The sequence below is a fragment of the Desmodus rotundus genome, chromosome 1 (assembly GCF_022682495.2).
Source record: "Desmodus rotundus isolate HL8 chromosome 1, HLdesRot8A.1, whole genome shotgun sequence".
NCBI lineage: Eukaryota > Metazoa > Chordata > Mammalia > Chiroptera > Phyllostomidae > Desmodus > Desmodus rotundus.
In genome coordinates this window covers 122696734-122712275 of record NC_071387.1, presented here as the reverse complement: position 1 = coordinate 122712275, position 15542 = coordinate 122696734, and the positions used below count along the sequence as shown (strand labels likewise).

General features: G+C 37.8%; 1 protein-coding gene across 1 annotated transcript in view; it reads right to left on the bottom strand.

Annotated features, from left to right (window-relative positions):
• COMMD10 (COMM domain containing 10) overlaps positions 1 to 14930 on the bottom strand; it is a 155131-nt gene extending 140201 nt beyond the window's left edge. The window contains exons 1-4 of the mRNA XM_024571734.3: positions 14809 to 14930; positions 13702 to 13792; positions 6693 to 6803; positions 4552 to 4707 (exon numbers count right to left, since the gene is read on the bottom strand). Coding sequence (XP_024427502.2) covers positions 4552 to 4707; positions 6693 to 6803; positions 13702 to 13792; positions 14809 to 14849 — 399 coding nt within the window. The 5' untranslated portion in view covers positions 14850 to 14930. The remainder of the gene's footprint in view (positions 1 to 4551; positions 4708 to 6692; positions 6804 to 13701; positions 13793 to 14808) is intronic.
• Between the last annotated feature and the right edge of the window lie 612 nt (positions 14931 to 15542).

Here is a 15542-nt window from a genome sequence, read left to right as displayed (position 1 = left end):
TAAAAGATATATATGTCAATAATATTTGACATGTAAGTTTGTACATTTAGTTTAGTAGAAATATATGTAAAGAAACTAGAAACACAATTTCAGGAGTAAAATTAAACACAGTATTAAAGTTCTGTCTGAAAGGGTATTCATAATTTAATAAATATTATGATCACATAGGCATACAGTAAGAATCAAACAGAAAACCCTTTTACAAGGACACTGCTGACAGAGTCAACACTGATTAAAGAGAGAGAGAGAAGAATACAAATTAAAATAAGTGGTAGTGACATTTCAGTCTCAAGTCTCTAAAGGGGTTAAAATAAAATATATTTTTTAAACAAGAGAGTGAGATAAAATTTAAACATCCCTTCTTCAATCATATCCTACAAAAAGCTATCATTGAGATTAATTTTCAAATAATAAAAGATAAAAAGGTGTTTTTAAAAACTGAATTAAAAATAAGCATCTGTTGACTTTGTAACTTATTTAATTGAATCTGACTCTTTGAATTTCGAATTATTACCCACAGATGTTCCACTGTAAGCACTGCCCAGACAGTTCACACAAGTCAGCCCCTAAATTACCATTAAAACAAGTCAATCATTGTAAATATACCTTTTATTTATTACATAATAAATCACTGCCGTCTACTTTGTTACAATTTAAATGACATGACCTATTTTCACACATGGCCATTTTAGTCACCATATTCTAAATAGTTATCAGGGCAAAAAAGGAAGATAACATTACAGCTGCCAGAGGTAGCAGGATACAAAAGGAGCAAAGCTTATGAGATAGAGCTGATTCCTATCTCAGCTTCACCTCGCACTACTTGGGTTAACACCCCTAAAGTTTTATTTCCTTCCTTTTCAAAGATATGAACCGCACACACACAGCTATGTAAACCACCCTTTTTAATGTCTAACACACACAAAAATTTGCAGGTAACATTTAGGTGGCAGTACACTATGATGGCTTGGGAATGTGACTACTTGTGGCAAATCCTAACTCTGCCACTAACTTAGCTGCTTAACAATGGACAAATTATGTAATGTCTCTAAGCTCTGATTTTATTTTAAATAGAAAGTAGAATTATTAATGGGTGTTATGAGATATAAAGCACTTAATGGAATAGTTGGTCAATAATAAACACAAGTAATGTTTGTTATTATCTTAAGCATTTAAGGCACTAAAATAATGTATTAGCTATCCTTTCATATACTCTAAGTTGACAAAAAAAATAATTTCCAGCATTCTCAAGGGGTCAATATGCAATTAATCATGTTTGTCCAACATCTTTTTCCATATTTCATATGACAACTGATTAAACTACTTCTTAAACAGAACTTAATGCAAATACAACTTAATATGGGGAAGAAATAAAACTTAAAAAAAACCTATCAGCCAGAAGATATGGAAAAATGACTTACTATTAGTAGCAGAAAAAGAAATATTTTTAACCGTACTTATATAAATGCAAAACAATGAACTCTATAAAATAGCAGAAAATTATAAATAGAGAACATGAAAATATTAAAAGTCAAGTGGTGATTTTTTAAATGGAGATGGTTGAAAGAAGAAAGAATTTCAGGGACACAAAATGGAAAACTTAAAATCTGTACAAGGTATAGAAAAAAGTAGAAATTGAAATGAAAAATGAAGCAATGATGTGGAGAACACCAGAGAGTTCTTAAAATGTAGTTAACAAAAAAAAAAAAAAGAAATGGAAAGATGAAAACAAAGGGGCATTTTCTAAAAACCTATAGCTAATATCCTACTTAATGATGAGAGAATGAATGCTTTCTCTCTAAAACTGGGAATAAGGCAGGATGTTTCGAACGTACCACTCCTATTAATATCATATGAGAAGTCCTGCCCTGGCTGGTGTGGCTCAGTGGATTGAATGTCAACCCGCGAACCAAAGATAGGGTCGCCTGTTGGATTCGCAGTCTAGGGCACAGGCCTGGGTTGTGGGCCAGGTCCCCAGTAAGGGGCACATAAGAGGCAACCACACGCTGATGTTTCTCTCCCTCACTTCTCCCTCCCTTCCCATTTCTATAAATAAATTAATTAAATTAAAAAAAAAAAGGAGCCCTACTCAGTTCAGTAAGGCAAGGAAAACAAATAAAAACTGAAAAGACTGGAAAGGAAGAAATAAAACTGTCCCTATTCATGAACAATATGACTGTCTACAAGAAAATCACAAGAAATCCACACACGAAAAAACGCTATAACTAATTAGTGAGTTTACCAAGGTCACAGAATACAAGATCAATACACAAAAATCAATTGTTTCTATATACTAGCAATGAACAGTTAGAAACCAAAATTATAAAATAGCAGTACTGTCTACAACAATGCAAAAAAAAACCCACTAAATACTCAGGTACAAATATAACTAAATATGTGCAGGATCTGTAAGCTGAAGAATGCAAAACACTGACATAAGAAATCAAAAAGGACCTAAATAAACGGAGAGATACACTCAATACTGTTAAGAAGTCATTTCTCTACAAAGTGACCTATACATCAAATATAATCTCAATCAAAATCCCAGCAGGATTTTTTTTAGATCTAGAAAAACTGGTTTTTAAAGTACACGAAAATGCAAAGAGCCCTGGCTGGTGTGGCTCAGTTGGCTGGAGCATCGTCTGGTACACCAAAAGGTTTCGGGTTCAATTCCCAGTCAGGGCACACACCTAGCATGCAGGTTTGATCCCGGTCAGTCAGGGCACATAAGAGAGGCAATCAACTGATGTTTCTCTCTCACGACCGTGTTTCTCTCTCTCTCTCTCCCCCTCCCCCTTCCTCTCTTTCTAAAAGCAATGAAAAAATGTCCTCAGGTGAGGATTAAAAAAAATAGGAAAGAAAATGCAGAGAAACTAGAACAACCAAAACGATCAAAAAGAACAAAGCAGACTCACAATACCTGATCTTAGGACTTACCACAAAGTTAACAAAGCTATAGTAATTAAGGCAGTGTGATACTGGCATAAATATAGACAAATCAATCAATGGAACCAAACAGAGAGTCCAGAAAAGACCCACACAAATATGTCAAATGAGTATTTGACAAGGAGCAAAGGCAATTCAGGGACAAAATGTTATCAACAAATTAGGTGGGGAAAATGAACATTCATACGCAGAAAAAAAGAACTTGACCTGTACCTTATGCCTTATACAAAATTGCCTCAAAATGGACCTTATACTTAAATGTAAAACATAAATCTATAAAACACTTAAAAAAAAGAATTAAAAGCTTTTGCTCTGCAAAAGACGTGTAAGAAAATAAAAAGAAATGCAATGTACTAGGAAAAAACATCTGTAAATCATATATCTGACACAAGACATGCCTAGATTATATAAAGAACTCACAAAACTCAACAGAAAGAAAACAAACACCCTCCACACAACTGAAAAGAAAAAACAAAACAAAACAAAACAAAGCAAAACACATGCATTTCTATGTGCTGGGATTTGCACCTGTAATAGTCCCTAATATTACTACATGAGACTTCTTTGTCATAATATGGATACAGAGTTAGATAAAATGTTATCTATATGAAAAAATATATAAATGGCAAGCAAGCAAGCATATAAAAAGATAATCAACATAATGTTATTAGGAAAATGCAGATGAAAACACAAGATACCAATACAATGGTTTCAATGAAAACAACTGACAATACCAAGTGTTGACAAGGATATGGATCTACTGGAACTCTCTTATAATGCTGCTGAAATGCAAAATAATACCAATGCTGCACAAAGTCTTCCAGAAAACAGAAGGGCAGGGACCACTTTCCAACTCATTTTACAAGGCCAATATCACCCTAACAGAAACAAGACATCACTACAGAAGTACAAGCCAATATTCCTCATAAACACAGATAGAAAACCTTCAACAAGTTATTAGCAAATCAAATGCGGCAACACATAGAAAGGATAACACATCATGACCAGGATTTAACCCAGGAACACAAAGTTGGATGAAAATCTGAAAATCAATTACCAGTATGTTAATTCAGAAAAAAAAAAGGGCAAAATCTGTGTGATCATCTTAACCGCCATTAAGGGTGACTAAAGGTAACTAAAGAGTTCTGACCATTTTGTTGCTTTATATTTTTCACAAAGTATTCATTTTATTCACTGTTTGTTACTCAATAACTATTGACTACCTTCTGCATGTAAGGCAGTCTATTAGGCACTAATACACAAACACAGAAACAAATAATTATGTAATTCAGTAGTTACAGTAAATTTTATATATTGATATTCAGTTAAAAGAATAACCAACTCTGTCCAAGGCCTCAAGGGGAAAAAAAGATTTTCATTCCTATCCTGAAGTTATAGAGGCGTATTTTAAACTGCAAGTTAAAATTAAATCACATTGTGGTAGCAAACATGTATGAAAATAACTTCAGAGGAATGCTGTCTATACACTTTCTTTTTCCTGACTCTTCCTCTCTACAGAATAGTATCGCCCTAAAAACCTTCAGGTATAATAATCTATGCCATACATTACTGAAAAGTATCTTTGAGGTAGCATAACATATATACCTTTTGGGGAGCAAGAATCCTCTGCCTGAATTTTTCGACTGCTTCTTGACCCATGGAAGACCAAGCACTAACAAATGCTTCTGCTTTGTCTTCTTGAAGATGAATGTTCTCTAACTGCTGCTGCAAAGCTGCTGGTTTCACATTGTAATATACTGCCTATTAAAAAGCAAAAAAATTACATATATTTCTAATAGTCATACAGAGGCCTTGATCTATAATCAAACACAAAATTAACATTAAATAATTTAAATCAAAAGAATATTTTACATTTCTATTGCAGAAAAGTTTTATTATTCTATAAACAATATACCATTCCAAGGACGGAAAGATTTTGGATTAAGTGGCCTAAATTATTCAGGCTAAACTTCTTAAATTTTATCTGAGGTGTAAACAATCCTAAATCCACCTAACTTCTATGCTTTAGCTATGTAAATGGTACCCTAATTAAAATTTTATTTCCTGGCCTCTCTCACCACCCCCATCCTCACTCCAAGCAGCTTGGGCAGCCAGAGGAGCGGCAAAAACCAGGCAGGAAGTTGGGAAGGAGGGAAGTCAGTTCCAACAAGGGTGCAGCAAAAGAGGAGCCCAAGAAGCAGATCAGCAAAATTCTCAGCTAAGCTTGCTCCTCCAAAAGTAGACACAAAGCCAAAAAAGGCAGCAGGGAAGAATAAATATGCAGACAAAAAAGTGCAAACGAAAGGGAAAAGGGAGCAAAGGGAAAACAAGCCAAGGAGGCTAACCTTGAACCTAAGTAAGATCTACCTAGAGAAAACAGAGGCTAAAAATGAGGAGAGTCCAGACTCGGATGAAGCAGAAGAGAAAGGAGCCAAGTCTGTTTAATATCATATGCCATGCCTCATCAGTGGTACCTCCCTCCCTGCTTGTACAATCCAGAGGGATATTTTTATCAACTATTTTGTAAATGCAGGTTTTTTAGTAGCTCTAGGAACATTTTTAAGAAGGGAATTCCACTTCATCCCATTTTCTTTAAGTGTACATTTTTTTAAGAGATTAAATCATTTGCTACCTTTTATTTTTTGGTACAACCAGAAAATAGTGGGATATTAAATACGAGAATCTTTGATTGTCTTAGGTGTCAGCTTAATATTCCATCGATGGGGTTAGTTTTTACATCCTACAATACAGTATAAAGTGTACTAAATGGCAATTTGGAGTCAGTCATGCATTTAATATATGCTCAGCATTTTAAATTACTTCTATTCTCATGTTTTTGGTAGAATTGTTTCCTCAAGAAACCCACTCCTTGATCTTGGCCCCCCCGTCAGCATTTTGTGCACCCTGTAACATCTCTGGTGTGGTAGCCCAGCACTCCTAGTAACTTTGTTAATGGGCTGTGAAACATTGAAAATTTTATTAAGTAATATATATAATAGCAAACTGTGAATTAGTGGGACTTTGATGTATCAACATTTGAAGATACTGGTACTTGATACTCTATTAAGGAAAATTAGCCTCCAAATTTTAAGCTGGAAAGTTATTGGAATAACTGTTTAGAAAAGCATCACAACTACATGACTTTAGGTTTTTGGTACGTATGTTAAGAATTGTGTACAAATTGGTCAAGGCTACAAGGGAAGGCTACAGGGATGGTCCAAGGCTACAGGGGAAGGAGATGTAACTTAAAGGGAACTTTTAAAATAAACTGAATTTGGATGAAAAGAAGAGGCGCAGAAGGGCAGCTGAGTCTGAGGAAATAGTATTACCAAGTCCTTTGACAACTACTTCTTTTCTAAATGTTTCATTTATCATCTTAGTCAAATCCCCCAAAATCATTTATTAAAAATCTTAAATGAAGAACATTCATTTTTCCAAGTTATTGTACCAAGTAACAATGAATTAAAATCTTTTATAAATGTTTCAAGTAAATGAAGTATTGATTCATATTGTCAAAACACTTTCCTCACGCTACTCAACAATAAGACTGTTTTGCAGAATGCAATACCATGGGGAGGAGGGGAATCACACGTTCAACTTTTTTTTTTTTTTTTACTGCACTGAAATTCTTGATTAAAATATATTCACAGGTTCCATCTGCATACTTTTACAAAATGTTACACATATCATAGCAATACAAACATACTAAACAACACTGGTTAGAAACTTTGAGGCAATAAAAATACCTGTTCTAAAATGAATGATATTGTTTCGAGAACTAGGTGAAGATCTTGTTTCTCTAGAGAAAACGCAGCTTGAAGTTTTTCTTCCTCTTCTTCACTGAAACTGTTCTCGGCCTGCAGTACAAACAGCAAGCTATTAGCATACATTCAGGTATTCAAAACTCAGGTACTCAGAAGATTCACTTAGTCATATGCAGAATGAGATTCTGAAACAAAAAGTAAGTCCTAGGTAAAAGAAAGTCATGTGTTTATAAATTTCAGTATCTCAAAAAGCACAGTTCAATATCTGGATATTGCCAAATAAAGTTCATTTTTTAAAAACAGTATTTTATACCAGCAAGGCTCTCAATCAAGATTGAAGGCCAAATAAGGAGTTTTCCAGAAAAAGAAGTTTAAAGAATACACCTCCATGAAACCAGCTCTGCCAGAGATGCTAAATGGATTGCTTTAAGGAAAGGAAGGAAAAGAGAGAGGGAAGAATACAGGTACAAAAGAAATGGCAATGAATAAGTACCTATCAATAATAACCTTAAATATAAATGGATTAAATGCTCCAATCAAAGACATAGAATAGCTAAATGGATAAGAAAGCATGACCCACACATATGCTGCCTACAAGAGACCCACCTCAGAACACAAGACCTACACAGACTGAAAGTGAAAGGCTGGAAACAAATTTTCCAAGCAAACGGACAGGAAAAAAAACCAGGAGTAGCAATACTCATATCATACAAAATAGACTTCAAAAAAAGGGCCATAAAGAGAGACCTAGAAGGTCACTTCATAATACTCAAAGGAAGAATCCACCAAGATGACATAAACATTGTAAATATATATGTACCCAACATAGGAGCACCCAAATACATAAAGAAAATCTTGGAGGACTTCAAGAAAGATATTGACAGCAACACAATTATAGTAGGAGATTTTAATACCCCACTGTCAAAAATCAACAGATCTTCCAAACAAAACATCAACAAAGATATTGTGGCAATGAACAATGCCCTAGCTGAAATGGACTTAACTGACATATATAGAGCCTTTCATCCCAAAGAAGCAAAATACACATTCTTTTCAAATGCACATGGAACATTTTCAAAGATAGATCACATGATAGGACACAAAACAAGCCTCAACAAGTTCAAGAAAATTGAAACCATATCAAGCATTTTCTCTGACGACAAGGGACTGAAACTAGAAACAAACCTCAAGGGGAAAACCCCAAAACACTCAAAAACATGGAGACTGCACAGCATGCTATTAAACAATGAATGGGTCAAGAATGAGATTAGGGAAGAAATCAAAAAGTTTCTGGAAACAAATGAAAATGAACTCACAACAATCCAAAACTTATGGGACACAGTGAAGGCAGTCCTGAGGGAAGTTCATAGCGATACAGGCCTACCTAAAAAGACAGAAACATTTCAAATAAACGGCCTAACCCTACACCTACAAGAACTCGAGGCACAACACCAAAGACAACCCAGAGCAAGTAGAAGGACGGAAATAACCAGTATCAGAGCAGAATGAAATGGCATAGAGACTAAAAGCACAATACTAAGGATCAATGAATCCAGGAGCTGGTTCTTTGAAAAGATAAACAAAATCGACAAGCCCTTAAGCAGGCTCATCAAGAAAAAGAGAGAGAGGACCCAAATAAACATAATCAGAAATGAAAGAGGAGAGATTGCAACTGATACCACAGAAATACAAAGGATTGTAACAAATTACTACGAAGGACTATATGCCAAGGAACGTGAAAACCTAGGTGAAATGGACAAATTTCTAGAAAAATATAACCTTCCAAAACTCAATGAAGAAGCAGAAAGCCTGAACTGACCAATAACACCTGATGAAATTGAAACAGTAATCAAAAAGCCTCTGACACACAAAAGCCCTGGACCAGACAGTTTCACGGGAGAATTCTACAAAGCATTTAAGGGAGAGCTAACCCCCAACCTCCACAGATTATTTCAAAAAATTCAAGAAGATGGAAGACTCCCAAACTCATTTTATCAAGACAACATCATCCTAATCCCAAAACCAGATAAAGACAGAACAAAGAAAGAAAACTTCAGGCCAATATCGCTGATGAACATAGATGCTAAAATCCTCAACAAAATGTTGGCAAACCACATCCAGCAATACATTAAAAAGATCATACACCATGTTCAAGTGGGATTCATCCCAGGGATGCAAACATGGTGCAATATTCACAAATCAATAAACATAATACACCACTTAAACAAAAGCAAAGACAAAAACCACATGGTCATTATCAATTGATGTGGAAAAAGCATTTGATAAGGTACAACACCCATTTATGATCAAAACACTCAGCAAAGTAGGACTTAGAGGCAGCATTCCTCAACATAACAAAGGCCATATATGAGAGACCTATACCCAACATCATACTCAATGGACAAAAACTGAGAGCTTTCCCACTAAGACCAGGAACAAGACGAGGTTGACCACTTTCACCACTCCTATTCAACATAGTATTGGAAGTCCTAGCCATAGCAATCACACAAGAAAAAGAAATAGAACGCATCCAAATTGGAAAGTAGGAAACGAAACTGTCATTGTTTGCAGATGACATGATAGTGTACATGGAAAATCCTATAGACTCCACCAAAAAACTACTCGACCTAATAAATGAATTTGGCAAAACAGCTGGATGCAAAGTCAATACTCAGAAATCAAAGGCATTCTTGTACACCAACAATGAAACATCAGAAACAGAAATCAGGAAAAAAATCCCATTTGATATAGCAACAAGAAAAATAAAGTACCTAGGAATCAACCTAACCAAGGAGGTAAAAGACCTGTACTCAGAAAACTACACAACACTGAAGAAAGAAATTAAGGAAGATACAAACAAATGGAAGCATGTACCATGGTCATGGATTGGAAGAATTAACATCATCAAAATGGCTATACTACCCAAAGTGATTTACACATTCAATGCAATCCCTATTAAAGTACCCATGACATATTTCACAGATATAGAACAAACATTTCAGAAATTTATATGGAACCATAAACGATCCCGAATAGCTGCAGCATTTTTGAGAAAGAAGAACAAAGCAGGAGGGATCACAATACCTGATATCAAACTGTATTACAAGGCCGCTGTAATCAAAACAGCCTGGTACTGGCATAAAAACAGGCACATAGACCAATGGAACAGAACAGAGCCCAGAAATAAACCCAAGTCTCTATGGTCAATTAATATTCGACAAAGGGGAAGAAGCATAAAATGGAGCAAAAACAGCCTCTTCAACAAATGGCCACACTAATCTGAGATCTGGACAGCTACATGCAAAAAAATGAAACTCAATCACCAACTTACACCATACACAAAAATAAATTCACAGTGGATGAAACACTTAAATATAAGTCGTAACACCATAAAAGTCCTAGAGGAAAACATAGGCAGGAAAGTCTCAGACACTCCACCCAGCAACATCCTCACAGACACGTCCCCTAAAGCAAGGGACATAAAGGAAAGAATAAATAAATGGGACCTCATCAAAATAAAAAGCTTCTGCATGGCTAAAGAAAACAGCATTAAAATAAAAAGAGAATCAACAGTATGGGAAAACATATTTGCCAATGATACCTCAGACAAGGGCCTGATCTCCAAAATATATAAAGAACTCACACGACTCCACTCCAGGAAGACAAACAACCCAATTAAAAAATGGGCAAAGGACTTGAACAGACACTTCTCCAAGGAAGACATACAGAGGGCCCAGAGACATATGAAAAGATGCTCAGCATCACTAGCCATCAGAGAGACACAAATTAAAACCACAATGAGGTACCATCTCACACCAGTCAGAGTAGCCAACATAAACAAATCCACAAACAAATGTTGGAGAGGACGCGGAGAAAAGGGAACCCTAGTGCACTGTTGGTGGGAATGCAGACTGGTGCAGCCACTGTGGAAAACAGTGTGGAAGTTCCTAGAAAACTAGAAATGGAACTGCCTTTTGAACTCCTAGGGTACGTCTATAATTTTTCACTTCAGTAAAAACACCCCTCAGATTTCTGTGCTTTTATATTTCTTCCGATTTTCAGAATTCTCCCATCTCACCCCCATAACCAATAGTCAATACCTGAAACTGCCTCACCTGCTTCATCGTAGCAGCACCTGCATCCCCCAGTTGGCTGTTTCTAGTCTGCCATGCCAGGAACCCAGATACCTGACCTCTCAGAGCTAGACACACAGCATAGTTACATTAGCTTTGTGTGAGGGCCTAAAAGTCTCTCCTAGGAGCAAAGTACATGAGCTGTTTTTTAACTGCATGAGTCATGACCATTTTTTTTGAAACTCAGAAGCAATAAATGTTTATTTCTAAGTTCCCAGCTATAGCAGCTGGTCTGACTTCCCTCAGTATTTCCCAATTCGGACTCTATGAGCATGATGGATGAGACAATTCTTTGTGCAGGACTGTCCTGCACATTTCCCTGGCCAGGAAGATGGACAGTTCAAAGTGGACTCCCAGACCCATGCTTAAGCATGCCCATGTTCTATACCTAAGCTGTCTCAGTCTCCTGTTTACTCCTACTCGGGTTCCAAGGAACCAGTCTGGACAAAAACAGATTATCTCCACCCATAAACAGATTAAGCTTGGTAAAAGCAATGTGCCAAACTGGTATCACTTATTACAGCAACTAAATCCCTAAACCTCTTCATCAATCTACCTGTGTCAGGTTTCACTGTTCTAATGGCTCTGCTCATTGGAAGGCAGAGGCCAATTTGACAGACGAAAAGTAAATAAAAGAAAGCTGGCAGATCCTGAATGTCTCTACGAACCTTACTTGATAAAGAGCTCTTATCACAATAGAAGCCCTTCTAGAAGAACACTCTCTGAAATGGTCCAGGGGGAAAAAAACCAAACAGACTGCACCTTCCCAGATTCTCTTACAAGGCAAATATTCACATACATACGTTTCTGTCCTCAGTTGCTTCAGCTCTCAATAACCACACCTCCTCATCTTCACTCCCCTACCTTGGATGGCACACCATTCGGGCAGTCTGGAATGCTTCAGCCACAGTTACTCCAAGATAAATACTAACTTATTATCAACTCCAGACGTGACTGACAGGGTCAAAGGCAAACTACACATCACAATTTTCCCTGCAAATGTTCCATCCTCTCTCAATAGGAAGAACAAAAGATGTATATAAGAATTGTTTGACCCACATTGTTTTATATGTTTGCTTACAAAGGCAGCCATCTAACAGCTCAAGGAATCAAAGCAGAACTTCTGTATAAACTGCCTTATTCATTTACTTTTAGAGTATTTACATACTATTTCATACTCTTTTCTGAGGTTTACTGTAATGGATTAAAGAGAGAGATTCTGGAACTGACTGCCTTACTAAGTGAGCTGTGTGATCTTGGGCAAATTATTTAACTAGCTTCTTATCTCATTTTTTTCCCCAATAAAGATGAAATGGTACCTACTTCCTAAAGTTGCCACAAGGATTAATTCCACTATGAGTTAATAATGCAAAGCCAGTAGAATGGTAGCAGTCACAAAGGGAGCAATGTAATTGTAAATAGCAAATCCCTTACAGACAGGAATTTAAAGGACTTACATTTGTTTTGTTTCCCATGGCAAAGAAGAGAATTAACTCCAAGAATAGTCACTGAGTGCTGATTGTATAAGTATCAATGTACTAGGTACAGGAAAGATTAAGATGAGTAAGACATAATACTCAAGGTATTCAAGGTCAGAGAAAGACCCTGTAATCATGAAACAAATGCTTATGATGCAGTACTAAAGTGGGGCGATAATGAACCAAGTGCTTTAGAAGCATCGAGGAGAGAACAACCGCTGAGAGTGAGACTGAAAATCCCTGAAAGATGAAAACTAGTTTATTCACTAGGGAAGGGAAGGAAGAGTATACACTACACACACACACACACACACACACACACACACACACACACATGCACACACAGAGCTGAAAAAGTTCATGGCACGTTCTAGTAAAAGAGCACCATCCAGTGTGACTGGAGCACTTGCAAAGCAGGGAGAATATAGGTTATGGCTATATTATAATGTTATTATAATATAATGTTAAAGATTTTGAACTTTTTCCCATGGGGCAAAGGAAAACCATTTATGGAATATAGGTTATGGCTTTGATATGATCAATTCTTTTTTAGGAAAAAATATTTGGAGAAATATTTTTTATCCAAATGATAAATGAAATAGCATTATGAAGAAGCAATAGGAAGGGAGAGACTAAAGATGCCAGTTTGAAGGTAATTATTGTGTCCAAAGAAGAGATAATAAGAATCTGAACTAGGACTGTAAAGAGAACTTGGATTTGAGAGACATTTCAGAGGAAGAAAGGGCCTTGGGGCTGACTCCTGGCGAAGAAAAAAAAGAGGAAAGAGTCCAAGTTCTTGTTTAATGGTGATGCCTGGCTCCAGGCAGAACAGTTAGTGGGTGTTCCATAAACATGTGATGGATGAAATTAAATTATTATAACCTGATAAAAGTTAACTTAGATTGGTGAGCAAGCAGTGAATTACTAGCCCTTGAAATAAAAGTCAAAGATTAAATGAAAGATTAAATACTGACTGATACCACAGAATTATTTTTAAGAGGAATAATGAAGTCATAAAATCAGAATTTTCCCAAAGCATACTCCAGAGAACCTTAGTCCAAAAATACATACCATGATAAAAGTTCCAAGGTCAAACACATCTGGAAAATTTTGCACACTGTACTCACCCTTAAACATTTACTATGAACACTACCATATAATATACTCTGAAAAGTTCCATAGTAAAAAAATGACTTTAATGAAGACAGAGCGTCCCAAACTTTTGACTATGGGACATTATCAAACTTTCTAAAGACCTGGTGTTCTCAAAGATGCAGTGGGGGACACTATACTTTGCAAAATGTTCTGTAAGTAGAAACACAGAGTTTCAGTGGAATAACAAGAAAGTAGTGTAAATTATAGAAATGCAAAAGTACAAACCTTCAGGTGAAGTTTTTGAAGAATTCGGGTGAGCAATCGTGGAAATCTTCCTATATCTATTGCATTTATCAGCGACACTGCTTTTTTCATGCTAAATAAATTAGTAAAACAAAGTTTTTAAGTGAGCTTTCCAAGTGGAACTGTACTTGCTGTAAGTACAGTTGTCTATAACTGAAGTTGTCTGTAAGTCTTCATTTCAACAACTCTGATTGCTATTAGGTAAGCCTGAGTGAAATACAGAAAAACAGATGACGACTGGCATTTTTTAAAAATGCACACGGATATGACAGCTGTCACAATACAATCAAACAAAATTGTTTCAAATGGAATTAAAGACAACTAAGCCCTACTAGAGCCATCCTACCAAAAAAACGTAACGAACTTTTTGACCTACCCAATACATCAGCACTTTGTCGGCATCCACATATCACCTCGCTATGATTTAATTACTTTTCATTACATGGAGTCATCTTTACTTAACTAATTTTCTTTTAGAAGAGAATTTCGTATCACCACCATGGACAGCCAACCTTACCTACCATAAACGTTTTGGTAGGTAAGGTCGGCTGTCCATGGTGGTGATATGAAATTAACTAAAGATAGACAAAATGAAATCAAAAGCAATGTTATCAAATTATGACTGGCCTGAGGTCTAATTCCGTGTGGATGGAAAAGGTATACTGACACGTGTTAGGTTTAAGGACCGCCCAGCGCCAAAGGGAGCCTTTCTCACCATCAAAAGGCCAGAAAGAGAATTTAAAACGTTCACGGAACACGTTCCCTCGTTACTCAGCATCACTCCGGGGAGGCCCGGGTACTGCTGACACTACACTCCGCCAACAGTGGCAGCTTCCACTGGCAGCAGCACTGACCTCACCGGCCAGGCCCACCACGACCCCGCGCGGGGGAACCACCGGAGGTGGCGGGGCCAGAGCCCCGCGCACTGTTGCGGGACTCGCACTGCCACCAGGACAGCCCTTCGCCCCCCACCCTCGGGACGCGGGCCCCGCGTGGGCGCCGAGGCGACAGACAGCAGGGGGTCCTTGCTCCGACCCCGGCCGCGCCACCCAGGGACCGGCTACCGCAAGTGCCCAGCCGGACGGCTACCTGGGGCTCTCCCGCAAGATCAGTGCCGCGGGCGCCGCCATCCTTGAAGCTCCCTCTACCGGGCCGCTACCCGTCAGCTGCTCCGAGCCCGACCAATGGCGGCCACGGCGGACGGAAACCCGGAAGGGCCAAGCCGCGCAGCGCACTCCCGGGCCTGCGGGCTCCTGCGGGCTCCTGCGGGCTCCTACGGACCGGCGCCGGGTTCTGTCCCGCGGCCCTGCGGGGCCGAGGGGGCATCACGGTCCTCAGCCCTGTCTCTCTAGACTGTTTGGAGTTCAGGCTGTACTCATATAATTTATTTATATTTATATATTTCCTAGTTATATATACCTGGGTGTGGATGTGTGTGTGTGTTTATGTGTTATGTATGTAATGTGTGTGTATAAGCATATGTGTATTTAGGCGTGTGTATATATGCATATTATATACACGCTCTGCAGGGCACCACGTGGAGTTTGCATATGTACCTTCATTTTTTCAACAGTATTCTTTGAGTGCCTACTGTTGAGCGCCTACGTGCAAGCGGTATGCTAGGCACTCGGGACACGAAAGACCCAAATTTCTACCCACTGGGTTTGCCCGCAGCAGAAGCGGACAGTATTTGTTGCTCCCTCTTTGGAGTCAGGCGCCAAGTTAGGTACTGCATAGTGGGAGAGATAAAACACCACAAAAATTCCCATTGAGGATCTCACAAGAGAGTAACTAGGGACACAACACGGGTTCACAAATACCTT